The sequence below is a fragment of the Fonsecaea erecta genome, assembly GCF_001651985.1.
Source record: "Fonsecaea erecta strain CBS 125763 chromosome Unknown Scaff2, whole genome shotgun sequence".
NCBI lineage: Eukaryota > Fungi > Ascomycota > Eurotiomycetes > Chaetothyriales > Herpotrichiellaceae > Fonsecaea > Fonsecaea erecta.
This window is the reverse complement of record NW_017387245.1, coordinates 3,018,179-3,044,806: the sequence shown is the minus strand read 5'-3', so window position 1 is coordinate 3,044,806 and position 26,628 is coordinate 3,018,179. Positions and strand designations below refer to the sequence as shown.

The 26,628-nt window shown below is 52.7% G+C and overlaps 11 protein-coding genes across 11 annotated transcripts; 4 read left to right on the top strand and 7 right to left on the bottom strand.

The window, feature by feature from the left end:
• Positions 1–3,127: 3,127 nt before the first annotated feature.
• Positions 3,128–3,788, bottom strand: AYL99_02858 (hypothetical protein; the record flags this gene model as incomplete). Its single annotated transcript, XM_018834374.1, has 2 exons — positions 3,128–3,166; positions 3,495–3,788. The coding sequence occupies 2 exons, from the start codon at positions 3,786–3,788 to the stop codon at positions 3,128–3,130; spliced, it is 333 nt and encodes a 110-aa protein (XP_018696998.1).
• Positions 3,789–6,064: 2,276 nt separating this feature from the next.
• On the bottom strand, positions 6,065–7,163 carry AYL99_02857 (hypothetical protein; the record flags this gene model as incomplete). Its single annotated transcript, XM_018834373.1, has 2 exons — positions 6,065–7,060; positions 7,110–7,163. 2 exons carry the CDS (start codon positions 7,161–7,163, stop codon positions 6,065–6,067), a joined length of 1,050 nt encoding a protein of 349 aa, XP_018696997.1.
• Positions 7,164–8,705: 1,542 nt separating this feature from the next.
• On the top strand, positions 8,706–9,427 carry AYL99_02856 (hypothetical protein; the record flags this gene model as incomplete). Its single annotated transcript, XM_018834372.1, has 2 exons — positions 8,706–9,160; positions 9,223–9,427. The coding sequence occupies 2 exons, from the start codon at positions 8,706–8,708 to the stop codon at positions 9,425–9,427; spliced, it is 660 nt and encodes a 219-aa protein (XP_018696996.1).
• Positions 9,428–9,979: 552 nt separating this feature from the next.
• AYL99_02855 (hypothetical protein) lies at positions 9,980–10,750 on the bottom strand (the record flags this gene model as incomplete). Its single annotated transcript, XM_018834371.1, has 1 exon — positions 9,980–10,750. The coding sequence occupies one exon, from the start codon at positions 10,748–10,750 to the stop codon at positions 9,980–9,982; it is 771 nt and encodes a 256-aa protein (XP_018696995.1).
• Positions 10,751–12,729: 1,979 nt separating this feature from the next.
• On the top strand, positions 12,730–13,980 carry AYL99_02854 (hypothetical protein; the record flags this gene model as incomplete). The annotated part of the gene is made up of 1 exon (XM_018834370.1): positions 12,730–13,980. The coding sequence occupies one exon, from the start codon at positions 12,730–12,732 to the stop codon at positions 13,978–13,980; it is 1,251 nt and encodes a 416-aa protein (XP_018696994.1).
• A 1,639-nt stretch (positions 13,981–15,619) lies between these two features.
• AYL99_02853 (hypothetical protein) lies at positions 15,620–15,967 on the bottom strand (the record flags this gene model as incomplete). The annotated part of the gene is made up of 1 exon (XM_018834369.1): positions 15,620–15,967. One exon carries the CDS (start codon positions 15,965–15,967, stop codon positions 15,620–15,622), a length of 348 nt encoding a protein of 115 aa, XP_018696993.1.
• A 2,157-nt stretch (positions 15,968–18,124) lies between these two features.
• On the bottom strand, positions 18,125–18,757 carry AYL99_02852 (hypothetical protein; the record flags this gene model as incomplete). Its single annotated transcript, XM_018834368.1, has 1 exon — positions 18,125–18,757. The coding sequence occupies one exon, from the start codon at positions 18,755–18,757 to the stop codon at positions 18,125–18,127; it is 633 nt and encodes a 210-aa protein (XP_018696992.1).
• Positions 18,758–20,556: 1,799 nt separating this feature from the next.
• AYL99_02851 (hypothetical protein) lies at positions 20,557–21,876 on the bottom strand (the record flags this gene model as incomplete). The annotated part of the gene is made up of 1 exon (XM_018834367.1): positions 20,557–21,876. One exon carries the CDS (start codon positions 21,874–21,876, stop codon positions 20,557–20,559), a length of 1,320 nt encoding a protein of 439 aa, XP_018696991.1.
• Positions 21,877–22,191: 315 nt separating this feature from the next.
• On the top strand, positions 22,192–22,825 carry AYL99_02850 (hypothetical protein; the record flags this gene model as incomplete). The annotated part of the gene is made up of 2 exons (XM_018834366.1): positions 22,192–22,394; positions 22,459–22,825. 2 exons carry the CDS (start codon positions 22,192–22,194, stop codon positions 22,823–22,825), a joined length of 570 nt encoding a protein of 189 aa, XP_018696990.1.
• A 1,267-nt stretch (positions 22,826–24,092) lies between these two features.
• Positions 24,093–25,226, top strand: AYL99_02849 (hypothetical protein; the record flags this gene model as incomplete). Its single annotated transcript, XM_018834365.1, has 2 exons — positions 24,093–24,397; positions 24,593–25,226. The coding sequence occupies 2 exons, from the start codon at positions 24,093–24,095 to the stop codon at positions 25,224–25,226; spliced, it is 939 nt and encodes a 312-aa protein (XP_018696989.1).
• A 572-nt stretch (positions 25,227–25,798) lies between these two features.
• On the bottom strand, positions 25,799–26,492 carry AYL99_02848 (cytidine deaminase; the record flags this gene model as incomplete). Its single annotated transcript, XM_018834364.1, has 2 exons — positions 25,799–26,214; positions 26,405–26,492. 2 exons carry the CDS (start codon positions 26,490–26,492, stop codon positions 25,799–25,801), a joined length of 504 nt encoding a protein of 167 aa, XP_018696988.1.
• Between the last annotated feature and the right edge of the window lie 136 nt (positions 26,493–26,628).

The following is a 26,628-nucleotide window of genomic DNA, read 5'->3' as shown; positions in this document are numbered from 1 at the left end:
TCGGAGAGAGTGAAGGAGGGAGGCCGGTGCTAGATGGTCTCGTTCCTGGTGTTCGGCTTCGAATTGAGACGTGATTGGATATATCTGGATCGACGTTTGGTGTTGAAGGTTGTGTGATTCGATACAAGAGGTTATATCTTTATAGAAAGGCGGCGGAGGTGTATGATTGTATATATGCAAGCTAGAGGTAGCAGGAGGTCAGGTGTGTACTATTTGTAATGTGGGTGAGAGTGATGTTGGGGTAAGGCTGAGAGCTTTCCGATGGATCGATTCCAGGCGGATGACCTGGACAAGTCGGATGGATCGATGTAGGGTTTTCGATGGATGGATATGGATATGGATGGAGAAGGAGAAGCGGGATCGGAAGATGACAATGTCGTTGTCGTTCTTTTGCCTTCTCTCGAGTCTCGACTTTTTGTCACGCCGTGCGTCTTCGTAACAAACCTTGGGGCACGAAAACAGTACCCGAGCGAAATAAAAAAAACGGGGGGGTGACGGGCGTCAAGATGATGGATGACTAGCTAGTAGCTATATACTCGGTACTGTATGTATGAATAACCTGGTACTACTTGTTACACCCACACCACCATCACCACCCAACTCAGGGGTGCAGACCCCGACGTATGAGTACGGCATGGTGTGTGGTTGGCCCGGGGCCCCATTAATCTCACTCAGTTCCGACTATTACAACCACTACTTCTACATCCAAGTCCTCCTCCTCCTACGCACTTAGGTCTAATCCCGTCGGCCCAATTGAGGGCCGTTGCCAGGACAGGACAGAACAGACTTATGGGCATGAAGAGCTGGACAGGCTACCAAAAAAGGGAGGCCGAAGCTGACGAGAACGAGCACATACAAGGTGTAAGGCCGCAACAGCAACAGACAGACAAGCCCGTGATCGCTTGCCATACCGCGATGTTGACCCTTCCTCGTTCGAACTTCGGGGATCCGACAACCACTTGGAATGTAATCCCTCCTCCCCCAATTCAACCAGGGGGCTTGCCCGCGTCCTGATTGGTGCTCTTCGGCTAGGGGTCCTATCCGCTGAATCCGAAGTGTCCTTGCACATCATTATGCATTTTGCAGGAAGGGAAAAGAGAGTTACGAATTAGAAAGAAAAGAAGTCACCGGGCTCCGAGAGGGCGAGCCAGCGAATCGACCCATTCTGAAGCTTTTTAGAGCCCGACTTGCTTTGGGAGGAGAAGTGATGCTCGCTCCCTCTCCCCACCGTTTGACGTCTTCCATCTACGACTGAAAACGAGTTGTGATTTGGTGGCGAGGCTGGCTGGCTGGCTCTTGCTCACCTCAACCCCACGAAGATCCTGGGATGCTGGGCTGCCACCGGTGCGGCTGATACTGTAATAATTACACAGCCGGCCGCATCCGGGATGATGTATTGTACTCCTCGACTAGGGGAGTACTTGCCGTCATTGTGGCTACATACATACAAGCCACAAGCCACAAGCTACACACAAACAGGGCAAGGTGGGCTAGAGAATGTCTGGGGTACAGTAGACAGCATTTCCGGCTGGAATGTTTCTCATGTCTGGGGACAGACACATGTGAGCGTGTGTGTGTGTGTGTGTGCTTGTTCCGAGCTGTCCTTGCATGCATGCATCCTCACAAGCTTCAACTTGCTACATGCTCAATGCTACCATGTGTCCTCGAGGCTTCTCTGCTCGGAGTCTTCTCACTCCGACAGGAGCGAGCTCTCTACAGGATCTGGACGATAATACTGTAGCATGTTTGTTCGATAGGACACTGTACCTAGCTGTGCTAGATCTACCGGTACGGCCTAGACTCGCACCCGGGCCTCGGCGAGCGAAAAAGTCCGCTACGTACAACTAACGGACAGTACCGAGTACAGACTATGTATTATTATTGCACATGTGTTCTATGGTGCTCGGTGCGCGGTTTTTGATTTTCGTCCGCCACCCCACGACGACAGCATCGCCAGTTGTTGCTGATCCCGTTCGCCCAGGGACCGAGTTTTCTTTCCCATTTTCTGGCACTTACTGGATTACTCGCCCACTCATGTCATCGATTCAGGATTCGTCGCTCAGCCTGGTGACCGAGGCATGTGGGCAGTCGTCCGCCCCGCTTGGCTCCTATTTCGTGGGCAAAGAGTCCCAGTGAGAATACTTGTCGTCTACTGTACTACAGTCTAGTCGAGGATTCAAGTCACACGATGGTGAATGGGACACCACAGGTTGATTCCCCGGATATGCCCTTACTTACTTCCCTGGTAACCCTCGGGGGTTGGGGCTTTCTCGCCTACGGTCCCTCGCTCAAGACCAGCCAAGCAAGCGAGCAAGGAACTCAGTCATGCAGACCCTGGCAGGGGACAGGCTCGGGCTGCTTCTCTTGTAGTATCGTCGTTGGAGCAGGGCCTCGACAGACGCCCAGAAGCCCAAAGAGACAAACCCATGGCACGGCTTTCGGCGATCGACTTGGACAGTAAGGCGCAAGGAAATGAACGCCGCGAAAGGCCGCAAAAGTGGAATGATTCCCCCCATAATATTCGAGGTATGCAAAGTGAATCCCGTGCCCTCGTGACTTTCTTGAGAAGATAATTCTCGGGGGGAAGAGAAGAGAGAGAGAGAGAGAGAGAGAGAGAGAGGGATTATTTTTTCTGTCACATTTCTCGGGATTCCTATTCTAGGATCCCTCTTACCAAAGCGCTACCTAAGTGCCTAGCTCCCTAGAATGGCTTTGGGACTCTCGGGCACAATGTGGATACAGTACTCGTTATTGTGGATGTCCTTGTCTGTCTGTATGTATGTATGGACACGCGCCCCCCTTTTTAACGAGGCAGTGAGCGAGGCGGGATTTTCCTCGACTCGCTCAGGAGGCCGACAACCCTTGCAGCAAGAGTCTCTCAACGTCGGATCTTGGGACGGACAGAGCTCAGACTCTCGCCGACTGTGTGCATGGTCCATCTTCGGGTGTCCATCCAACCCTAGCCACTCTGAATAGTAAGAACCTTGGGCTGAGACGATAGAAAATGAAACCGATAAAACCAATGACACCTGATTCGTCATCGTAGAACAGGCATATCCCCTTCAACGCCGGTATTCAACCCATAAAACAAAACAAACATTCGCCGTCGTGATCGCACGTAAAGCTGTTAGACAGCCAGGAAATCCGTCAGATCTGCGCTTTGGTCCTGCCGACACAGACATGTCAGCATATGCGTCTTTTGAGGGTCCGACAATGATGGCGGTAACGGTGATGATGATATATCCTCAATCCCCAATCCGCGCGGTTGAGGACGAGTGAGCTTTTCCCTTCCATCCCCGTTAAGGATGGATTGAATGAGGGAGCAGCAGGAGGCATCGAATGAATGAATGAAGTACTGATTGATTTGATTTCGACTCACTCACTCACTCAAACACCGCTTTTGCTCTCTATCATCATCAAAAGTCGCACCTCTCGATCCACGGCACGGGTCGAAAGGGAAGCGGCTCTGTTCGGTAGGAGGAGATATTGCTTACCCAGCAATACACCAGGAAGGCGGCCTCGGAGGTCAACGCCCCCAGGGCGAGGTAACTGGTGACGTCGCGGATGGCCTCGGGCACCGTCGACCAGTGTGTCTGCGCCGTCCGGGCTGTCTGCGAGGCCTTGGAGAGGATCCTCTGTGACGCCCGGTGCGGGAGGATGTGCTGTTGGGAGTTGAAGTGGAGGGAAGGGTGGTGCGTCGCTGCCGTTCTCAGGGTAGCTGGACTGGCGGACGAGAATGTGCGCAGCGTCGTGGCCAGGCGGTTGATGGGGATACGCATGGGAGGCATAGTTTTGGTAGAATTACCGAGTAGATTTGTCTGAGAAGGTTGTGATGAAGATTGGTTTTGTGGGAGTAGAGGTGGGAGGTGGGCGTTGTATATGTGGATGGGTAAACGTTCAAGCGTGGATTTGATATCTCCTTTTGTATCCTTGGAAGGATGAGATGGGTCACTTGAGGCAGTCAGACCTGGTATCGAGCAGATAGATGATGACGGGTTGTTTTGTTGTATAGTGGTTGTGATCTGTGTTGCATTGACTGTTGTTTGTTGTCTTGTCTGTACGAGTATGTGGGTAAGGCTTGCCACCCATCGCGGAACCACACAGTTTATATCTTGAGCAGACATGTTCAAGGACTCTTCTCGTCTTGTCCATGCAGGTGGCTGCAGAACGCGGAGAGACGTCCCACTAATGGAATTCACATTGTTGGCCCAGTTGCGTGCGCGCGTGTTTGCAGTTCCGTGGACACTTGTGTGTTGTCACGCCATCGAGGACGGAGGTTGTCTGTCCACCATCAGCTGATAATACGGGATTAAACGAGTAGGTATGGGTGTGTTCTGCATGCTCCGTAGGTGCTCCGTTGTTACCCCGACATCAAAACTCACAGTTAAGCATTAGGCGGAAGGGGGCAGCCTATCTAGATCGTGAGCCCGAACAGGGGGCTGCGGAAACCGCCGACAGCGGTGACAATTGGGCTCCAGTAGCCCATAACTGTCTTACACAAGTTGCAGGGAAATTTACCGCCAAATTTGGTCGTCAGTCCCGCCGCTTTTAGAGGCGTTCCTGCCTCGATGTTACTACTCGATAGTGAAGGCGCCGAGCCGGCCGACAACACCCTATGGGGCGAATGGCCCCCACCAGGCGAATGGCCCCCATCAGGCGCTTGGCCCCCATGGGGCGAATGGCCCCCATAGGGCCAACGGCCCCCAATGCCAAGTCGGCCCCCATAAGGTATACACAGAAAGAGATAAATAGGACCTCTATTCATGGGGCGAATGGCCCCCATAGGGCCAACGGCCCCCAATGCCAAGTCGGCCCCCATAAGGTATACACAGAAAGAGATAAATAGGACCTCTATTCTCGCACTGCTGGAGAGGCCCTCAACAGTACGAGAAGTCGATATCTCAAGGACAGCTTTATACAAGAATCAAGATACGTGTTCAACCCTCTGACTCTTCGTCTAACGATCCCACCCCAAGGCTCTCTGACAGCATCGGTAAGGTTAAAATGTATATATAGAGAAAATATCTAGCCTATGGGTACCAGTCTCATAGACTAAAGTAATAATAATAAATATCCTCGAACGATGGAGGACTAGATAGTATCGGATAAGGTTGAAATGCATATATAGAGGTAATATCTAGCCTATAGGTACTAGTCTCATAAACTAAAGTAATAACAATAAATATCCTCGAACGATAGAGAACCAGGCAGCATCGGCAAGGTTGAAATGCATACATAGAGAAAACATCTGGCCTGTGTGTGTCAGAACATGCACATGTATACAACTACCTGTTTATCTGACTCTGAGAGACGAAGATGAAAATCAAGATGAAGATGCATCAGTAATTGTGCATTCCTCTCAAACACCATGTTCTTCCAGCCATACTCCGTTCCAAGAACCCAAGGACTCAAGCCACTGAAGGCGAGTCACACAACCCACATCCCTCAACCAAAAAGCGAGCCCTGAAAGAAAAGAGAGCAGCAAGCATCAGCAACGGTGGTCATGAAACATTTCGAACATACATACACACACATTCTGTGTGTAGTGGGGTATCATGGCAATTACCTTCACGCAATCCAAAAAAAGCCAAAAAATCGTAGTGATAAACAATAACCATGGGACACACCCTCCTGGGTTGTCCATATTCCATCCGTCCTTTGCCTTACTTTGCAACGGTGTAGCTTTTCGAATCTCCTCTTCCCAAGTCCTGGCAGATGTGAAGCATATACCAAATGAAACCCCATTTTCCATGTGTTGTGCCCATGAACTTCATATGACCAAATTGGTGAGAGGGTGTCGTTCGTTTCGGCCACAGACTCGAGTTTCCGGAGAGGTTGTATATCACATTGTTCACAACTCTCTGGCCGTTGGGAAAGGTACAAAGGCCAGCCTTGCGGCTGGCCCTGGTCATGATCGAGTTGTGATGCGAATTCCATCACTTGAGGGGGCCTGTGGTCCTGTGGTCCCATAGTTGATGTTGAATGGATACAACAAAATCAATTTTGTTGGCATGTACAATCTCTTATGGTCTGCAGCTGGCAGAGTCGATTTGGCAAACTGCGTTTATTGCTGCTGCATCGACATCTGTGCCTGTTGTCCCTGCTGGTTCTGCTGTGCTTGGAGCTGCAGTCGGACCATTTGCTTGAGCAGGGCGCAATCTTCGCACTTGACGAGTTTCTCTAGCGTCCGCACTCGGTCGCTCAACCGCTTGATCTCGTCCGTCATATGCCGCATCGACACTTCGCTCTGGTGGACGTAGTTGACCGCGTCTGTCATAACGTCGGACTTGCGTACCCTCGTGCGCTGGTCGTGCGCACTAGGAGGCTCGTCGGTTGACAGACCCGCCATGCGAGACGGTGATCCAATGGCGTTTAGTGTTCGGTGCAGCTGCATGATTTTGCCATTGAGGTTGTCACGGTATCTTCGTTCGACGATCGAGTGGGCTTGTTTGGCGCGGGCCTGGGCGGCTTCCTCGTCACTCAAAGAGCCCTTGCGTGCCCGTCTGCCTCGGGGTCTGGGGATGCCGTCGTCACTCGTCCTTCTCAATTGCTTGCCACTACCCGAGCTGACGCGCGATGGTATTCTCCTGACTCCGTCTGGGTTGGGGAGTTTGTTCGGGGGGAGGACGGGCCCTAACAGGTTGAAGTCTTCCATTTCAGGGTTGTCGAGAAGTTGCAGGCATGCAGGTACTTGTCCGCAGCTCCGTGGAGAGACATTCTCATCCTGGATTAGGTTCAGGCCACACGAAAAGGACGGATCGTTCTGTTCGAAGCCGGGCTCGGTCTTGATTGGGAAGTCGGCAAACTGTTGAGAGTTGTCTGTCGAGATAGGTGAGGTATTGAAGAAGGTCTGGGAGGAGACACCATCGCTTGTTGCTGTCAGGCCCGAGTCCTGCCCAGCAGCGTCGAAGTTTAGATATTGCGAATAGACTGGCGACGGAGCATTCTGCTCGTTCGACGGTACAGTGTTCAGATCATAGAAGGGCTGGTCTTTGGGAAACTGAGGATAGCTCCCAAAGGGGTTGGATGTGGCGAATTCAACACCGTTCCAGCTTGGTTGCTGTGCCTGTTAGCGAATGTGGCAAATGAGAGATATAGAACCAACGTACTTGATCCGTGTATGAAGGTCTTTGGTTTTGGGGATAGGTTTGTGTGTAGGACATGGTAGGCTGAAGCCTCGAGTACCGGTGGATTGACTGTGTTATGAGGTGAAAGATGTTCTTGAAGAGTGGGTTGATTTGCACACACGGTGGCACAATTGTCGTTTCATGGTGGAAGAGGCCTTGCTTATTAGAACGTTGTATACGGCGTCGGTTGCGACCATGAGGCAGAGGCAGTCGGCAGTAGCCACGCGGTTCTGGCGCAATCTGCTTGGCCCAGCTACTAAGCCAACACGCCAGCTGACTTCTCCATAGAAAATGAAGGACCCGGCAGGCGGAAACAACTGTCAGACCACCATCGACATGGCCTCAGCGTCAACGGGAAGCTCAATACGGTTGTCCCCGAGGGTTGCGAATGGTTGTCATTGGCGAGAACGAGGAGAAAAAGCTGTTTTGCGGGTCGTTTGGGAAACGCAGGCAGTTTCGCTCCGGGTTTCCTCCTTGAGCCCCCGAAGGCACGGAAATGCCCCTTCTCTGGGGACGCATGTTTCGGCTGCTTGGGCTGCTTGGGCTGCTTGGGCCCTGTGACGGGCTTTCTCGGGGCTCAGGATCCCGAGGGTTTAGGTGGTTGGGCACCTACCACGCCCAATCGGAACGCCTATGGCCCCTAAAGGCTAGAGAGCCTGGTGGACTCTCGCCAAGATATCTACTTCTTGAGGCACATTAGCTACTCGTTCACGGTTCGCAATATACGAAGAATTGTTGTAGCTGTAGATACATGGAATTTCCTCAAGAGGGAACTTTTTTCAAACATTTGTCTTTATGCTTTGGAGGCCGAAATGAAAGTACCATACATAGGTACGTACCTTGACCACCATCCGCATCCCGTCGGGGGTCACTGCCATTCGGTCCAGCGGATACTTGCTCAGTGTGTCAAGCTCCGGATCTCTAGTTGAGGGACAAGGCTGGTGTACGCAATGGGTGACATGCATGGAGCTCGCCTTGCAGAGCGATACTTAGCCTCAGAGCAGGAAATAGATTTCCAATGCGACGTTGACCCAGCCAGAAGGAAAAGTCTTCCTCCCGACGAGGCTTGCTCCGCCATTTAACTTCGGAGGCGCAGTTAACTCGGACATCTCGATCCGCCAGACGAGGGAGATCTCACAAGCATTCAGGACGAAGTCCCATTGCGGTATTAAGAGGTGCCCCGATTTCCATGTGTCAGTGATTCCAGTGCACAATGCTCAATGCACTCGGCATGACTCAATTGTGCTTACATGATGCTCTTGACTTTCCCTGATTGCATTGACGTGCATTTCGCTTGGTACGCCGACACAGAGGCACTCACCTGATTTGCTCCTCACGCCATTCTCGTACTTGTGGACGATACCACCAACACCACGAGAACAAAATGTACGGACATCGCCGGCGACTGCACGTGTCTTGGATGAGGGCTAGATGACGAAGCAACCGAGGAGCATTTCATGTCCGATATAAAGTCGTCGGTACAAGGGTAAGGAAGGTGAGGCTAGCTATTGTCAACGAACTCGAATCCAATTTGATATACATACAACAATTTAGCACAATTCGTCACAAACCCCAACAATGAAGTTCAGAACGAGGGAACTCGACCTGGCCACGGCGCTTGACGAGACGTTCCTTCGGATTGCCGAGATTGGGCTGCGTGTCCTGGAGGGCGTCTGGTCCGTCATCATCATCGGCTTCGTCGCGGCCGTCATGAGCAGCCTATCCGACGCAGATGCAGACGTGCCGCGGAAAGCGACGGCGACAGTGGTCATCGCCTGCATCTGCACCGTCTACTCGGGCATCACCATCCTGCCTATGTTCTTCGGCGGGGCCTTGTTCTTCTCGGTGTCGTTGGTCTTTGATATCCTCTTTGTGGCTGCCTGGGCCACCCTGATCGGTCTGTGGGACGGCGACGCCACGGACTCGTGCCGCGCCTTCAAAACCAAGTACTTCGACGGGCAGCTATCGAAGGCGCACTTCCAAACCGACTGTGAGCTGGTCAAGGCCATGTTTGCATTCATGATTGTCAATCTGTGAGCACCAAAACACCCTTTTTTCTCACACAGCCCTCTTGTTGCTAACTTGATCGATGTAGGGTGTCCTTCTTGGGATCAGCGGTGATCGCATTCTGTCTGCGCCTCATCGAACTTGAGTATGCTATGAGCTGGAGGATCCCTCCAGTGGTGAACAAATTCGACAAGCGGGGAAGACAGGCACACTGTACGTGCTGCAAACACAACACGAACAACCCTTCACCACAGCGGACCTCGATGGCCGAGAGCACCGCACCAATGGTGTAACAATAGTATGGGAGGCCTGGCGTCTTGGTTAAGAGTGGCTCTGTACAGGAACGGCGGGTTGCTCATGGGTGGCAGACGGTGATATTGGCTGTGATACAAACAAATGCAAATGATGGCGAGGAAATGTGCATTGTCTCACACTGTGGCTGCCGAGGGGAGTCATATTTTAATATTGTAATACTATTACATTTGTATACAACATCCGGACGACGAGTCTTGTTTAAACTAGAGGGTGCCCTCCGGTCATCCTCCCCTTTTGAGTGCTAGCCTCGGGGGCTTGTATGTAACAGCGAGCTCACACACAAGCGTCTAACAAGCCAGCAAGTGCGTCAAGGACCAGGAATATTTGAATAATTTTCTGATTTTTATTTCATTTGTCTTCTTTCGCGTCAACTCTGCGTATCGTACATATATACAAAAGCCCTGTATCATAACTTCGAAACATCAAGGGCTTACGGCTCAACCGATCGTGGGACGACCCAACACAAGGACCGGGAGCTTTGCGACATTAATCAAAGAAAAAGAGAAAGCATGTCGTAAAGTTGAATTGGTTCAGCTGAAGGCTTCGACAAATAAATGAGCCTCTTGCTGGGGAGACCAGACGTGCGGTTGCTGCGACCAGAGCAGCTGATCGTCGTTGCTGTGATTGCTGTACGTGGGTGCCGCTGAGGCGGTGAACTGTTTCGAGCAGCTGTGCGCATACTTCCAGTCCGACTGTCGCTCGTACTGGCGGTAGTAGGGGTAGCCTGACTCCGTGCCGACGTCGTAGTCGTAACGGAAGTCAAAATTGGTCTCGTAGTCGTCGTCGTCGTCGTCCGATTCGGTGCTACTGCTGGAGTCGCTCTCCACATCCTCCCAGTGGCTGCCATCTCGTGTGCCCGCTACCGTCGTCGTCACCACGACACCACACAGTCGTGGAGATTTGAGCTGAGCATAGCCGTTGAACGAAGCGACTTGGGCGGTGTGCAAGGACTCGACGTGTGCTGGCTCGGAATCGTCTTCATCTTCAGGGACAATATCGACGATGTCATCCAAGGCGAAATCGTCATCCACGTCTTCTATCTCTTCAATAGTCGCTAGTGGAGACGAGGGGTCGAGTTGGGGGCTGTAGTGGTGCATGTGCTCGACGATGAACCTGGCCGCGCTGTCAAAGACGGCAGCGTGGCAGACGAGTCTATGAAGGTGCGGGACCGTCTTGGCCGCTTCCTTCTGGATTTTGGACCGGGACATGGTCCCTATTTGATATGCAAGTTGGCGCGTTTGAGAGATAGAGGAAGATGAGGTATGTTGGTTGAAGGCATAACGGCTCTTGGAGTAGTCCATTGTGGATGTTCTTCTGAGAGCCTGTGGCTACTGTATGGTCTATGGAGGACAAGGCGGAACGCTGGTAGAATGCAGATACAAATGCAAGGACACAGTCTGCTCGCAATCGCTCACTGATGGATGTTTGTTGTTGTTGCTGTTGCGAGAGTAGAGGAGAGCAGAACAAATCCCCAAAAGGACGGTAGAGGTCTCACTTATTAAGTCCATTTCTCTTTCTCCCTGAAGCTGCAACAACAACATTCGTATGATATGATCTTGTTTTGCTATAAGCCACCGTCATCCCACGGTACAGGTCGGGGGATACCAATCGGATGATTCGAAATATCTCCGGACTGCACACAACGGTCGGCACAACCATGTCGCACCGAGCACAGAGTCGTGGTTGTGCTGGCATTTTCGGTATATACTAGCAAGCTAGGCAAGTTCGGAGCCGGGCAGTTGAGTTGGATGACAAGGTGTCAGCCTACTGGGTACTTGGCTGCTGGGCTGCAAGGTACAGCTAGTGAGGTAGCAATAGCGCAGGAGAGGAGAGGAGAGGAGAGGAGGTCGTGGCGTGACGGGTCAGTGGTGTGACAAGAAGCCACCAGCCTAGGCAGCACATAATAATACCATTGAATGGGACTAGCCTCGCTCGGTGACGGGCAGTTCGGAGAATAACAACAGTCAGTGCCAAAGAATGGACAGGCCACCTCACAAGCAACGTCAGGCGTCGTGGGGGTCGAGGCTCCTCGGACATCTCCAGTCTCCAATCTCCAGGTCTCCAGAGTTGCAAAGTCTGGACTTGGGATTGTTTCTTTCCATTGTGCAGATCGTCGAGCCCAGCCCATGGGATCGACTGCAAATTGCCATGATGACGAAGCCACACTCAAGCCATGTCGCTATCTACGAGGCGTCTCACTTCCACTCAGAGACTCTCTGGCTGGACGGTTCGAGCACAAGGGCATACCCGGTAGACGGGAGAATCTGCTGGTCCATCACTCTCTCAGCTCTTCAAGCACGAAGCGGCCCTGACGGTAAGTACCATAATAACAAACGACAAAGATTCTGGGCAAAGGTCTCGCACCTGTCGAGATCATCCGCTGTCTATTATGTATTAGACACTCCTCCCCCGTTCGGTAAGGCTGATCGGTGCACCGAAGTTGGGCCCAGATTCACGATAAACTTCTTCTAGGGAGTCTCCAGGTAAGCCGTTTCAAGCTTCACCAGTCTCAACTAGCCTCAGGTTGCTGCCCATCTCGGTGTCAGCATGCCGGAAGGGTCTCCTTAGCCCCTGTCCTTGCGTGCTTCTAGTTGTTCCAGATTCTTCAGAAGGGGGCAGAGGGGTACTCGTCAGCCCGCTTCACCTGGGCTCTGTCAAGTTGTTCCCCTCTCTCTTCCTCACTCTCTCCGCGACCGAGAGAAGGGTGGACACAAATTGTGGTGGTCGAAGATTCAAGGCCAACATGGCTCCATATAATATGTCCTGACATTGGTGTCTAGGCCTCATTGCTCTCTGCTCTTTGACATCAACACGACGGCCAAAATATGCCAGCAGCCGTCACTAGGATCGATCCCACCCGCTTTTTAGACACCGTCCGGTATTGATTGATCGACGGAAATCTGATCCGCCGCCATCTCACTCGCCAGTCCGGCGGGTGGTGAGCGTAATTTGGCGCATTGTCAGGCCACATGTGGCACAACGCCTCGAGACATTTTCACACTACTCCTCCCCAGCAGCCAAATGGGCTCCCTGATTTCACTCACCAGCACGTCCCATCCCCATTGCGGGGATGGGCGAGCAGGTGTCCAGTCACGCAGTGGCTAAGACCACCAACATGGCGAGGCTTATTATGCGAGGCCAAAAGGCCCGGCCATGGTGCGCATCGCTCTTAGCCCTTTACTGTCAATCGGGCTTTATTGAATGACCTGCTCAAAAGCAACCAAGATCCATCAGATTGATTTCTTTCCCATCACACGAAAATAAACTGCCAATGTCCACCATGTCGCGCACTCTCGGTTTCAGCGGTGGGAGCCCGTCTCCTGCCTCCTTGGCAGAAGCCTGCAAACTCGCCTGGCACACATTTTATGGCATGCAGAAGGCCTCCGAAGACTTTGAAAACCTCCGCTTCGAAGTCTGGACCATTGCCATCAGCCTCGACTCCCTGCACAGCGTCGGGAGCACTTCATTACTCATAGATCGTCAGCCCGACCACAAACGCTGGGCCTTGACCTTCTCCAAAATTCTCACCTCGTTGAACGGTGCCTTACGACCACTCTATAACCTGGTCAAGCTGTACCTGTCAACGTCGACTCGGGATCGTGCCGCGGTGAAGCAATGGCTTGTCCACACAGACATGAACTACGAGGGCCTCACCGTCCAGGATTTCCGGAGGAAACTGTCCATGCTGGTCGAGAGTCTCAATGTGTTTCTGTCCAGTCTGACGCATGCCGAACTCGCTCGGGCGCGAGCCACCAACGAAACGGAGGAATACAGAGTCCTGTCTGAAGTCACAAGGAACGTCCTCCAGAAGTGGGACCAATCCAGGTCGGCCACGGTGGCCCACGACCCCAATCGGGCGACCATGACGGTCGGGACGGCCGCCTTCGTCAACGACAACCTGCACGAAAACAGCACGCCTTCGCTACGTATGAATTCCGCCCGACCCAGAACGCAGGACGAATACCCCACCCTCTGGCCGACCCACCAGAGGGCGGAGCATCACCACGACCCCGGGCACCCTGGCGAGACGTTGAACCTCGACGGCATTGAAACCGGGTTCCGCAAGCACATGAACGCCATGCGCCGCATCCGCGAGCAGCTTCGCCTCCAGAAGGAGAACAAGCACCATCTATCCGACCAGACGTCGACCCATTTCCCCGAAGTGCACGGTGAAACACCCATGACGCCGATCACGCCTTCACATCGCACGATGCCCGACCCCAATGCTTCGTCAGAACTGGCATCGGACCACGGCTACGCGTCGAGCAGTGGGACAAGCTCAGTACAGACCTCCGAATCCGGCAGTGTGATTTCTGGCGGTGGCGGCCAGGAGGACGGGCCGAGAAGCCCCCTCCCAGCAACGACGACGGCCAACCACACGCGGTCGTCGTCGGGGGATCTCGGGCGGAAGAGAGTGCGCACGCAGGACCTCCACCTCGGCCAGGACAGCGACGACTGGCAGCGGCATCGCAAACCGCGTAAAACGGCGTTGGAGGAGATGCTCACTGCCGCCTTGTTCTTCGACAGTTGAAGAAGAAGGGAGGCGGCCGCGATGAGATGCAGCAAGCAGGTGGTGGTGGTAGTGGTGGCGTTGGTGGAACGGGACAGACGGTCGATGATCAGGGCTTATTCGCGAATACGATACAACAATTCATGTCATTGTCCGATGCATTGTCTCCGGTGTTTTTGGCGTGGTGGTTCTTCCTCATTCCCTTGGGGGGTTGGGGGGTTGGCTTCGGGTTGGGGATTTTAGTATGTTTTAATGGCCCGAACAAGAACAAGCACGCCCGGTAGAAGCAGGACTGGATTTCAAGTGCTCTACTCAGGTACTTAACTTGACTTACTCAGGACAGAGAGAGAGAGAGACACACACACGAAGGATACGATACGAATTAACAACCCATTTGACGTTCCGGGGGTGGGGGGCGGGAGGGGGGGGGGGCGGATAAAAGTCATAACGTAACTCTATCAATTGTCTTTCCAAATGTGTATCGTATGTTCTTATGCTCCTATTTGATGGTAGTGATGGTGATGGTGATGTGATGATATATACCGAGTACATTGTTTGGGGGTTGGGGGGGGGGGGGGCGGTGATTGCTCAACCTCGTCGTTTCCCGAGTACGTACGTTCTGTGCGTACGCATTCCTTCTCCACGCACTTCTGCACTTTCTTCTCACTCAGTGAGATGTAATATAATACATACACAGGGGTACCAATCACCATTACCATTGCCTGGCCGGCTGAAGAAAGAATGGGAGAGAGGGAGGAGGAGGAACAGATAGGGAGATAAAAGACACACACGGTGAAGATTACTTGAAGTTATCTTTCTTTCCCTTCCCCAGTGTACTCACTCGGCCGTATCAAAAACATCAGATGGATGGAACCAACCGCGACGGAACGTATGATTCATATGAATACCGTGAGGTCAATTGATTTCATTTAATGATTATCATTCGTACCATCCATCCATCCAACCATCCATCTCGTCGCTGATGATCCAGCCATCTACGTAATACATCTGTATATATTGCCCACTACTAACACCAAGGCTGAGCTCAATCTTGGATCTTGGATCAAGGGTATTGCACGAATCTTGAATTTCGGATCTCGGGGATCTCATAATCTCGGCACGTATCTTGGATGAGCTAGCTTGGAAGTTGCGTCTTGTATTCTTGCATCTTCTGTATTACTGCATGTCTTCTGTGTATTCTGTATTGTGCATTGAGCATTTGTATCAGTGTATCATATCATGTATTGCCGATTTGTCGATGTTGTGTCGAAACCCCCTTTGCTCCCAAAAAGCAGACTCTCCAACGCCTCATAATGATACCGATGAAGTCGTCGGATCGTAGTACATGTAAGCAACATAGTGCCCCATGTGTGCATAACACCCTGACCCTGACCCTGACCCTGACGCCCTTTCCCCTTTCCAGTATCCGGGCTCCTCGAAAGGATTAGTACTGCCCAATGCATGCGATCAAATTACGCAATCCGCGCGACCTGCGGGTTCGCTCGCTTGTTAACGCATCGGGTGAAGAGCATTAATGGTGGTGGTGCGCCTTTGAATACCCAAATTTCGGTTGACATGACATGACATGATTCGACTAGACCAGTTCAGTTGGGTTCAGATCCCATCAGATCCGATCTTCATCCGTCGGTCCGTCCTCGATTCAGGCCTGCCCGGCCTTCTTCGAGTTCTGCCACTGTTCCCACATCTGCTGGTAGCCGTCGAACCACATGGCGCCGTAGTTGTGTGGTTGCTGTTGTGGTGTGTGGAACTGCTCGAACTGCATTCTCTGGGTGTTGAGGTTCTCGAACCACGCGTCGCCGTAGTTGTGGGGTTGGTGCGCGGATTCGTACTGCACCCTCTGGTTGTTCAGGTTCTCGAACCATGAGTCACCGTAGTTGTGCATGGGCGCGGCTGCGTCTTCTTTCGGCGCGTGTTGCTGCATGTACTCGGTCCCCAGATTGTTCAGGTTGGTGAACCAGCTGTTGCCGTAGCCGTGCATGGTCGTCATTGTTGGTGTCGCAGATGGGTTGCTGTGCTGTGGTGATGATGTCATAAATAGTATGATTGTAGGTTGGTTGTTGAGCTTTGCTGTGTCAAGGTAGGTAGATCTATTAGATAGATAGATTGCCTTTGACAGGTAATAAGAAGTATTGTTGGATGTGTTCTTCTGAAGTGCTTGTGTCTGTGGTACGGTGAATAGTAAACAAACAGGGCCAAAGGGGTGACGAGCTCTCTTATATTACCTCTGGCTGAAAGTGATGCCAGCCACAAACCCTCAGAAAGGTATTACCTGATAATGCGCATTGGTAAAGCCTCGTCCAGGCGCGGCCACGGCGAAACCCGAGCGCACCAACATGACCCTGGAAGATATGAGAGATCCAACGCCCAGTCGCCAGTCGCCATGATCGCAGACGACACGTTGGTAGATCCATCCATTGAGGATCAGCAAAGAATAATGGGGTAGGTTGGGTGATGTGCGCCGAGTGTAATCATACATACATAACGTGGGTCGCGTACACAGGATAATGTCGGGCGAGGCAACGGAATTATGAAGGGAACGTGACAGTCACACCACGAGGTGGGCGCGTGGCCGGGTTGAGTGGCCTGTGCCTAGTGAGCCTGCATTATCGGTGCCCTAGGTGCCTAGGTAGCTCGGTAGGTATGCCTAGAGCCAGTGCCCCCGTGACAAAGAATCCTCCGAGCGGCAGCGACACAGTTCCGGGCGAGAAAAGGCCGGCTGCTCCCTAATGATGATATTGCCGCACTGACTGTTCGGGCTAGAGAGGCACATGCTCCATCCCTATTTGCTCCGGCCCAACCCCATCCGTGCCTACTGTACCTACATGTTTGGCTGCTGGCAGAAGTCACTCACACTCAGGCTCACACTACGAGGTACCCCGTACTCGGTACTCACACCACCCAACAACAATTCCATGTGCTGCGAGACTTGTCGCCGTGGAAACTCAGCTGCTGCTCCCACCGTTCACCGCTCCTGACCGTCTCCAGATCATAGTGCCAAGTTACATCATGCTCCCTACCTTTGCCTGTGCTACGTGATGTACACCAAGGACTCGGGCGGAAGGGCAGATCTCTGTGGCTAAGTGAGGTTGGTGAGGCTTGCAAGTTCCATGTTCAGTAGGCCTGCAATTCCCACCCTCCAAATCTCTCAGGCTTTGCTTCGTTTAGCCACAGCCCTTGCATGAGCGTCGATCACTGCCAATGCACGAGTGGGATCTTGACATCGTCTTACCTAAAATGGGATATATGCTGCCATCGTAGCAACAGGACAGAGCACCACCAAGAAATAAATCAATTAGAGCCGTCACCACTCCGGAGGCTGGGAATAGATGCTTTGGGCTGGATGGAAAGACCACCCTTCAAACAGCACACGCCCAAGGGAATTGAACACACCTATCACCTGGAAGCAACTCTATCAATTTTACTTGTACTGCACATGACTTCGAGATCAATATCAAGGTCTATTAAAAAGTAGCCAAACTTCTAGCAGTGGGAGGGCGGGGCGCTCGTAAGAACTAGCCCTGCTTCACAATCTGGGTATAACCCCCCTCCAATAACCAAATGCGTATGCAACGAAGCAGGCAACACGAAAAAATAGGCTCGACGAGCCTGGGTAAGTATGTACATAGAATGAAAGGACCAGAAACCCTGGCTGTGGAAAGCAGAATGGAATGAGACTCAAGCAGAGCAAAACAACACAGAAATGTATGACGGATATTCTTGTTTTTTTTTGGGGTCAATATCCTCGCGTCCGCAAGGGATTTATTACGATAATGCTATTGCGCGTGTGTGCGTGTGTGTGATGGGACCTTCCCGTTGATCTGATTTGCTTTGCTTCGTGCATGTTCGTGTACCACAAGGCAGGACCGCGTGGCAACGGTAGATTGGTTAGTTGTCGTAACAAGAGTCGCCAGCGATCGATTTCCATCTCTCCTTTCCTGTAACCACTTGCAAACAAAAAGCATAGCTCCCTTTGGTTCATTTCTGCCTACCCCGGCACATAGCCATTTCGAATAGTACCTGTACCACCCTCCACTGCAGCGGAGAATTTCCCATGGTGCTGTCAGATGAAGATCTGTGTGGCACTGATTTGGCATCAAGACTCATCCTCTCCCCTTCCCCACTCACTCATTGGTCGAGTACCCGTTTATACGGGCGGGATGGCCATTGGCGGCAGGCCGTACGAGTAGGCCGTGTAGATGCCGATTGGGCACTCGTCCTGGTCCTGGAAGAACCAGAAGTTGGTGTCGTTCGTCGAGGTCATACCGGCAACGCACGTTCCCGCGCCCACGAAGCAAGGGCCGACATCAATGGTGTAAGCATTTCCGGGCTCCATATGGATGGGCGGGAACGGAGGGAAAGGACCCGGAGCGGGCTGGTTGTTGTACGTCGTCTCGGGGCCCGGGCAGCTGCCTGGGTTGTATCCCGTGAAGAAGAACGAGCCACCGCCTTCGTAGTCGAAGTTAGACGTCTTCAGCTGCGACTTGAGTGGGAAGATGAACTCGAGTGTGCAGTTGGCGTCGGCGCGGGAGGCGGGGACATCAAAGCTGAAGATGGACGAGATGTCGTTGGGGGTGAAGACGCCGTTGAGCTGGGGCCCGAAAGCCTTGTCGGGCTGAGACTTGGAGATCTGCGTGATGTAGTGGGGGAATTCGAACTGGCCGGCGGTGAGTTCGGCGGGACAGCCTTCACGCGGTGCCAGGGCACGCTTGCGCAGGACTTCTCCTGGGTATGCGGCGGCCAGACCGGCCAGCAGGACCAGAGCAGCACCGGATCTCATCTTGACTGTTTGAGAATATCTTTCCTTGCGGGGTTACTGATAAGACGTCCACGAAAGAGACGTCGAAAGGCTCGAGAATAGGGGGCGACTGGTAAAAGGCGTAAGATAGATCAAGCGAATGACTGTAGCGAGCGACGGTATGTATGTCAAACAAGAGGGAGTATTCAAACCAACAGAAAAGCAAACAGGGAGGGATGTCGAAGTGGGCGTCGAAGCATATAATAGCAGGGAGATTGGCTTTGGTGTGCAACTGGGTTTTGCTGCTAGCCCAGCAAGCCCTGGGATACGGCACAACAAACAGTCCCTGTCACCAGTGCACCACATTTTCCCAGAGCCATGATGGGGTTTGGGCAACACGAGGCTGGGTGGACTGCGCAAGTATTAGTGACACATCCGCAAACCAACATTTGGCATCAAAGTATATTACTGAGCAATTTTTGAAGCACACCCACAGGCAGCTTCTGGTGAGACACGGAACGGGGAGCTAGGCTGTTCGTCGGCTGTGCCAAAACCACGATGTGACCTCCCGCGAAACGTTGTGGGTGTCAGTCGACGAGGAGGTTGCGGCGTGAGTGGCTGAGTCTGGGACAGCCTGGGAGCTTGCTTGGATATCCGGCAGCTGGACAAGGCGGATGTGGATGCAAAGCTTTCTCCATGGGAATCTCATGACGGCGTCTCATTCGTAGAGGTGGACATCTGATCGTCGCGCGGTTAATTTGGTTAAGCGAGACAAGCACCCAACTGCCCTGGTGCTTGTGCTCGGGCCTGGCAGCTGTCGTAGCTATCGTGGCTGTCTTTGACTTGACTTTGGGACAACAATAACGAATGAATTCTCTTTTTTGGCTCTCCCATTGCAAGGCGTCTTTGTCTCTGTGATGAAGCGTTGTCCCCTGCGACCGAGAACGTGGTGAACTGGTGGCATCCTGTAGGAGTACCTACGTCGAGGATGCGCAAATTGCAGGTCCACGGGGGTAAACGGCCAGACAGCCAAGCTTTCCTCTCCCTCTCTTTCTGTTTGCGATTCAGGTTTCTATTCTGGTTTTAGCGAGAGCCAAAGCTCCACAAAGGAAACGATCTGGATGGGCGTCGAGTGGGCTGGACTAGATCACGCCACCGATGAAGTCCTGGATTGGGCATCGACTTGTACATAGTACATACCTAGTACCTAGAAGCTGTTTGTGTATCTCGGAAACCACGGCACAAACAACAACAATAACAGTGACAATGCGGACTTGCGCTGAAGGAGTCTCACCTAATAATAGTCGTAGAGTTGCGGGTGAAAGGGTTCAGCTCTGAAGAGCTGGAAGAAGAGGAAAAGATCACCACAACATCATGGCAACAGCCCAGGTCGAGAACTAGTACTGTATGAGGTCAAATTGCTGATTAGAGAACAGGCGCTGTATCTACTTGCTCGATAGCGATAGGGTGGCCGCCCAACAACCGATGACTGATGTTGTAGACGAACAAAACACCTCTGGGGCTCATACCCAAACGCTCTCTGGATTTTGGCTCGATTGTCGACTCTGTAGATTGTTTTCGTGGCCCATCTCCCGTCTCTCATTATTCCGACACCGGTGCTCGCTCATTAAACCATACGGATCAGTCTCCATCCCAATGTATCGTTCTAACCAGGGTCCTCAATCAACCTTCTCTAGCCCTGTAGTCCCGTGATGCCCTCGCAATTCCCCTGCCAAAACCCACCCGGACTCCACGCTTCAAGAACCAAGTCTTCCAATTCGTTTTGCATTATCCAGATACCAACACTGGGGCAGACCGCTTCCTGCCCTCAGCAAGCGACATTAAATCCACATCACATTGCACACCCCATCGGTCGGCAAACCCCTCGCACACTTCCTGACTGTCCGTGCTGCCTGCCTCTCCCGACATCTCCGATCCCAATCCCCGGCCTGTATCAATAGGATGCTGTTCTCCACCAGCTCTTCCTCCAGCGACATGTCCTCTACCATGTCGCGGACCGACTTGAGCTTTCTTGTTGCGGCACTGGCAGCGAGGCGGGATTCTTGAAGCAGATCGGTCAGGGAGCGAAGAGTGTGGTTGAGTTCCTCGGTCTGTGACGCTAAGATCTGGAGGGAAAGCAGTGGGTTTTGCGGACGGAGGAAAGGGAGGGTCGAGGACAAGTTCGCGATATCGTCCAGGAGCATGTCAATCATCTCCGGCGGTACCTGCCACAGAGTTCCTCCATACATCAAGGAGTGCGACTGAGTGAACAAATCTCGCGTCTTGTGTGTGCGATGAGACGCCATCGATGTATACGCCGTGATCAACCGAGTAACCCCGTACTCAATGTTTGCCTGCGGACCAAGATCCTTTAACCCATGAATGACTCGGCGGACAGTACCACCGCCTTCGCTGACGGCGTCCTCGGGGTTGACGCACATGCGAGTGAGGTTTTCGATGTCGCGGATGCGTTTGCGTAGGATTGGTGGGAAAGCATCCTCTTCTTCCGCCTCTGAATCCGGCCCGTAGTCTGAGCCGTCGTAGGCAGATTCTTGTCTCTGATGGCCCGACCTTTTGTTCTCCGGAGGTTGCGAATTCCTGCGAGGCTGCGGGACGTGTAGAGTGGGAGATTGCCCGTCATGTTGACCGTGCGGGCTCTGCACGACCATCCCAAATCCAAAGTCGTGCATGTCGTTGATCTCGTAGGGGCTTCGCATGTCGCGCACCATCGAAGAGTCTTGATCTACCTCGCCTTCTCTTAGACCATCGAGGAAGTTCGAGTGTCCTTCTCCGTCCTCGTCGTCGTCCCACGCCTGCTCGAGCTCGTCGGCCAAGTTTCCCAACCCGTTACCGTCACCGTACTGTTCGATACTTCTGTTGCTGTTGATACTGGTCCGACTCGGCCGGCGCTGTTGGGAGAACGAGGGAGGTCTAGACGACTTGGAGGACATGGGACGCGGTGTCACCGGAGACCGAGGCTGGTAAGAGGTTTGCGAGGTCCGCGATGATCTCCTCGAGTACGTGGTGCCATTGGTGGTCCCACTGGTATACGGACTTGGGGACGTGGCGTCTTGGGATTGTATCTCGACGTTGGACAGCCGCAGTGACCTGCGCTTGCGCGAGGGCGTTGTCGGGGAGGTCGGTGGAGAAAGAGCGGTCATTCTACGTGTCCGTATGCAGGGGGGTCGGTGAGACGAAAAATGGGTGACTGATGGTATTTTATGCTCATCTAAGCAGGGTAGGCTCTTATCATGAAGGCGGAGGCATGTCTCTCTGAATGCTCTGTCTGTCAGTTAGAAGCTGTAATGAAAGCTGATCGTGATTATTTTGGCCCGCGAACCCAGTGACTCGCGGGACGGCGCGTTTCGTCCGAGTCACAGATTCCTCCCCACAATCGTCACCCAAGGTCCTCGAGAAATTGATTTCTCGTCTTTTGTGAACCTCGATGCTCCTTTGTCACAGAGGCATGAGTTACCATGCCGACCATTCGCCGAGTCCAGCCCTCCGACCTGTTCCATCTCAACTTGTGCAACCTCGATCCGTACACGGAAAACTATGACCTAAACTTCTACCTGACATATCTGATGAGATGGCCTTCGTTGTTCCAATGTATTGAAGAGCACGGCCAAATTGTCGGCTATATTATTGGTAAAGTTGAGACATCGCCGGCCAATCTACAGTAAGTGGTCTGCTTCTCTTCCGAGTCCGGCCAGGTGTCTCTAACGACGATCTTTTTTGGGTAGAGGAACGCCACATTACTTACCATGGCATGGCCACATCACGGCCCTGTCAATAGCACCACAATATCGCCGGCTGGGATATGGGAAACTTCTGAGCGAGTCGCTTGAGAAGGCTTGCAATCAACAGAATGCCTGGTTCGTGGATCTCTTCGTTCGGGCAAGCAACAAGAATGCCATCAAAATGTATCAAAGCATGGGCTACTCGACCTACCGCATAGTGGTTAAGTACTACTCGGATGATCCCACTGGGGTTTCGAAGGAGGGAGAGGATGCCTTGGATATGAGGAAGCCCCTTGATCGGGACAAGGACCGCATCCACGTCAGGGAGAACGGGGAGAGTTTCAGGGTCGATCCGGAGGATGTCTTCTGAATGATGGGCATGACGATGAACGATCAGAGACAGCACGAGATAAATGTTGCATTCCCAGCCATGAGTCGAAACGACCGCTACCACTCTTCCCGTATTCGACACTTCTTAGTTGCGACTTACGGTTTGATCTTCCTTTTGAGCTTCGACTGGGCCTTTGGCTGAGCTGTCGAGCACCAGCTGCTTCAGGGTGATGCCGTCCCTTTGCTTAATCATCCTGTTAGACTCAATTGGATCGATTGAAGAGAGAAAACCGAGTAAGGCTGCAAGGACAAGTTGTAGGGCATTTGAGCGGGATGCACGTGACAGGCACTGCCAAGACTAGGTAACCCAACAATATCTTGTTGCCGAACTAATTAACGTCAACAGATGATATTCCGTCCTTAGTCTCGCTGGTCATGAAGCGACTGCAGACGTTGACAAACAGTTCCATGTCATCAGAAAGGCCATCTATACCTCGAGTGGAAGATAAGGAATATCCGACTTCCCACAAACTCCGTTCTTGATAATGTCCACTCCAGGAATTCATCAATGCACATTTCATCAACCACACTCATGGGTTCATTGATGATCGGCTCGCCTACCTCTACAGACACTCTAGTGCAGGAGTACATTGTCCGGTGAGCTTATCGTGGTGTGGTTGAATCGTGAAACATTCGAAAAAGGCACCCTCATCTCCCGTCCATCCCGGTACGTCATCACGCCCATTGTAGCGTGACAGGAATCGCAGGAGAAGAACAGATACGGTAAGATTGTTCAAAGAAACTTGTTGATTGTAGCTCGAGAGAAGGGTAATTGGACTCCATTGTTGCTCTCCAGGCATATTATATCCTTCTTAGAACCGCAATCCTGCGACCAGGACAGCTTTCAGGCTAACCATTTATGGTGGGAATTTGCAAATTCCGTTGGTCGAAATTGTCAGTGGCCTCAAGAAGCGAGTACGTTTGGACAACTGAGAACACAACGTCACCAGGAACCCACTGTCACCAAATTCCAATTACACCCAGAAAGGCACCCAGGCTAATCCTTGTATGGTGGGCACCTCCTTACTCGAGTTTCATCCTGTTGTCGGCATTGCGAGATGTGTTTATCTCCATGACACGTTCAACTGTACAACGCGTCCTATATCAAACATCTATTTTCCTGCGTCTTGGTGTCATCTTCTCAGATGATTCTTGGGAACCGGCAGCATCCCTGACGTTCTCCTCTTCTTGCTGCCGATTTTTCTGACCCATTTGCTGCAAGCCACTGGGAAATTTTCTCGAAAACGATGCCATCCCTCGCAACGGCTCGCCACTTCAAAATAGCTATCCTGGGGATTCTGCTTGCTGTAATGGGCAATGTCTGCACGACGGCGATCGCTACCACCAACGGCACCCTACAAGGGGGGGCGGGGTGCTACCTCCAGCGCAAATACTTCCTTGGTATACCGCGCAAGTTACTATCTGCCCCTTTTGCTGCCCCTGAGTCGTACAACAAGACATATGACGGCGTGTTAGACGGCTCAGTTCAGCCACCTCGTTATCCGCAATTTGGCCTCGCTTACGTTGAGGATGAAAAGCAATCCGAAGACTGGTATGTGTGAAGATCTCACTGAAGCCGCTTCCTTCCCGATTCTTCAGTCACAGCCTCTCTGTCGATGTCTGGCTCCCTTTGACCGCCTACCATCGAATCCAACCTGCCCGTCAAAGTCTGGCTCTATGGTGGAGGGAACGAACGCAGAGCCGTGACTGATCCTCATTATGAAGGCTGTAACTCGGCGCTGGACAGCATTGTGGTCTCGGTGAACTACCGTGTCGACCCCCTGGGCTTAGTTGCGTATCCAGCCGCTGGGATCTCTGGCAACTACGGGATACAAGGCCACTTTTTGGCATTGCAATGGGTCCGAAACGAGCTCAGCTCCTTCGGTGGTGACTCTAACACGGTCTTGTTGCTTGGCAATTCTGCAGGTGCCTGGGACAGTTATGCCACCGTGCCTCTCGCCCAGGCGCCCTCACTCATGAAGAGCGCCGCTTTCCAGTCTGGACGCGGTCGCGGTATTGTGCCCGTGAACCACACAAAAGCCCTGAACGGCCAGTATATTGGATCGCTCAACTGTAGTCTGGACGACGGAGCTTTGGATTGTTTGCGCAAAACACCATTGACAACCATGAACAAGACTCTCATCGCCGTCGACAACTCTGCCCAGGACGTCGTCGGCACTGGGACCTTGATTCAGTTCAACGGATCTGGGAACGCCTGGCTGCCCTTGGTGGACAGTCACATCATCCCCCAAAATCCGGCTTCTGTCGGCGTCCGGGTGCTCGCCATCGTCGACTTTATGGACGAAGCTTGGACAGTATGGCCGCCACCGGCCGTCAGGCCAACGACAGTGTTTGGCCCGCATGGAGACCAAAGTAGCTGAAAGCTGGTGTCGCGAGTGCAGATGATGAGGAGGTTGGCCGAGGATGTGCGAGGCAGCGAGTGGCTAATAAAAAGGGGAGGACGGGTGTGAGAAGAACACATTAGCCTAGGGAATACGCAGAGTGAGTGAACGGGAAGAAACAGGTACGGGTCAGTACAGATAGGTTCTGTAGGTATGTTCTGTAGGTATTCTTTGTGTTCTTCATGTGGCCTAACCTTGGTACGACCTGATATTGGTATCGCTTAGGGGTGGAAGGCTGGGCTTCCAACGACGTGTCATTTATAATACCAACCTCACGATAATAGGACATGTTCAACTCTGCTCAGCGCCATTCTTGGTCTCGTCAATGCGCTGGTCAATGTGTACACCGTCGAGGACGGGAACTTGTCTATGACTTCGGTGATCACGGTCATGAGCGTGGAATGGTGGGAGGTGTCATCACGACTGAGATGATGGGCTCGGAATCTTCACGGACGCTGCCCTTGGACCATGACATACTTCTTCCAAAAGTTGAGACGTATTCGTTTCTGTCATATAGACCATCGAATCCAAGAACTTCCTCCTACCTCCACCTATCCTTCCACCGTCTTCCCTAGCCCGATCCCTTCCTTCTTCCCCGGATTCCTCTCCATATCATTCGGCCCGAAGCTCATGGGCAACAGCTCGCCAATCGTCCTCCGCACGACCTCCCCCTCCAGCCCGTCCTTGCCGTACATATAGATGGGCAAATCCCGCGAGGTGGCGAACTCGTTGATGAACTGTCGACACATGCCGCAGGGCGAGGCCGGCGGGAAAATATCCGTCGCTACGCCGATGGCGCGGATGACGGGCATCGCGGGACGGGGCATCGAGGCCACGATCGGGGCGATGGCGCAACGCTCGGCGCAGATGCCCACGGGCGTCGCGGCCACTTCGACGTTGGCGCCCGTGTGGAATGTCCCGTCCGAGAGGAGGACCGAGGCGCCGACGCGGAAGTTGGAGTATGGGCCTATAGAGAGAGAAAGGTAGAGGTTGGTGTTCGAGTCAATACATGAGGGTCTTGGACAATCTTAAGAGAGGATAATGGCGGCAGACAGACCCGCCTGGTCTTCTTCTATTCTTTGGGCAAGAGCAATTACTCCTCAGCTTGCAGAAACGCCGTGCTGCTACCATCCCCTCCGGATCTGTAGTTCACTTACAGTATGCCATGGTCTTTGCCTCAATTGCCAAATTGCCCAGCTTGGTCAATTCATGGTCCGATAAGGGTGCTAGAGCACTGTTCGACATGATGGTGGTCCTGGCGGCGTTGCTAAGGGCTATTCGGGTACAGTTCAAGAAACGACACAGGGGCAACGGTATATTGGCTCAATTATTTTACAGAGTGTGGCCGATGGAAGATGGAAGCTGGAAGATGTTGCAAGGT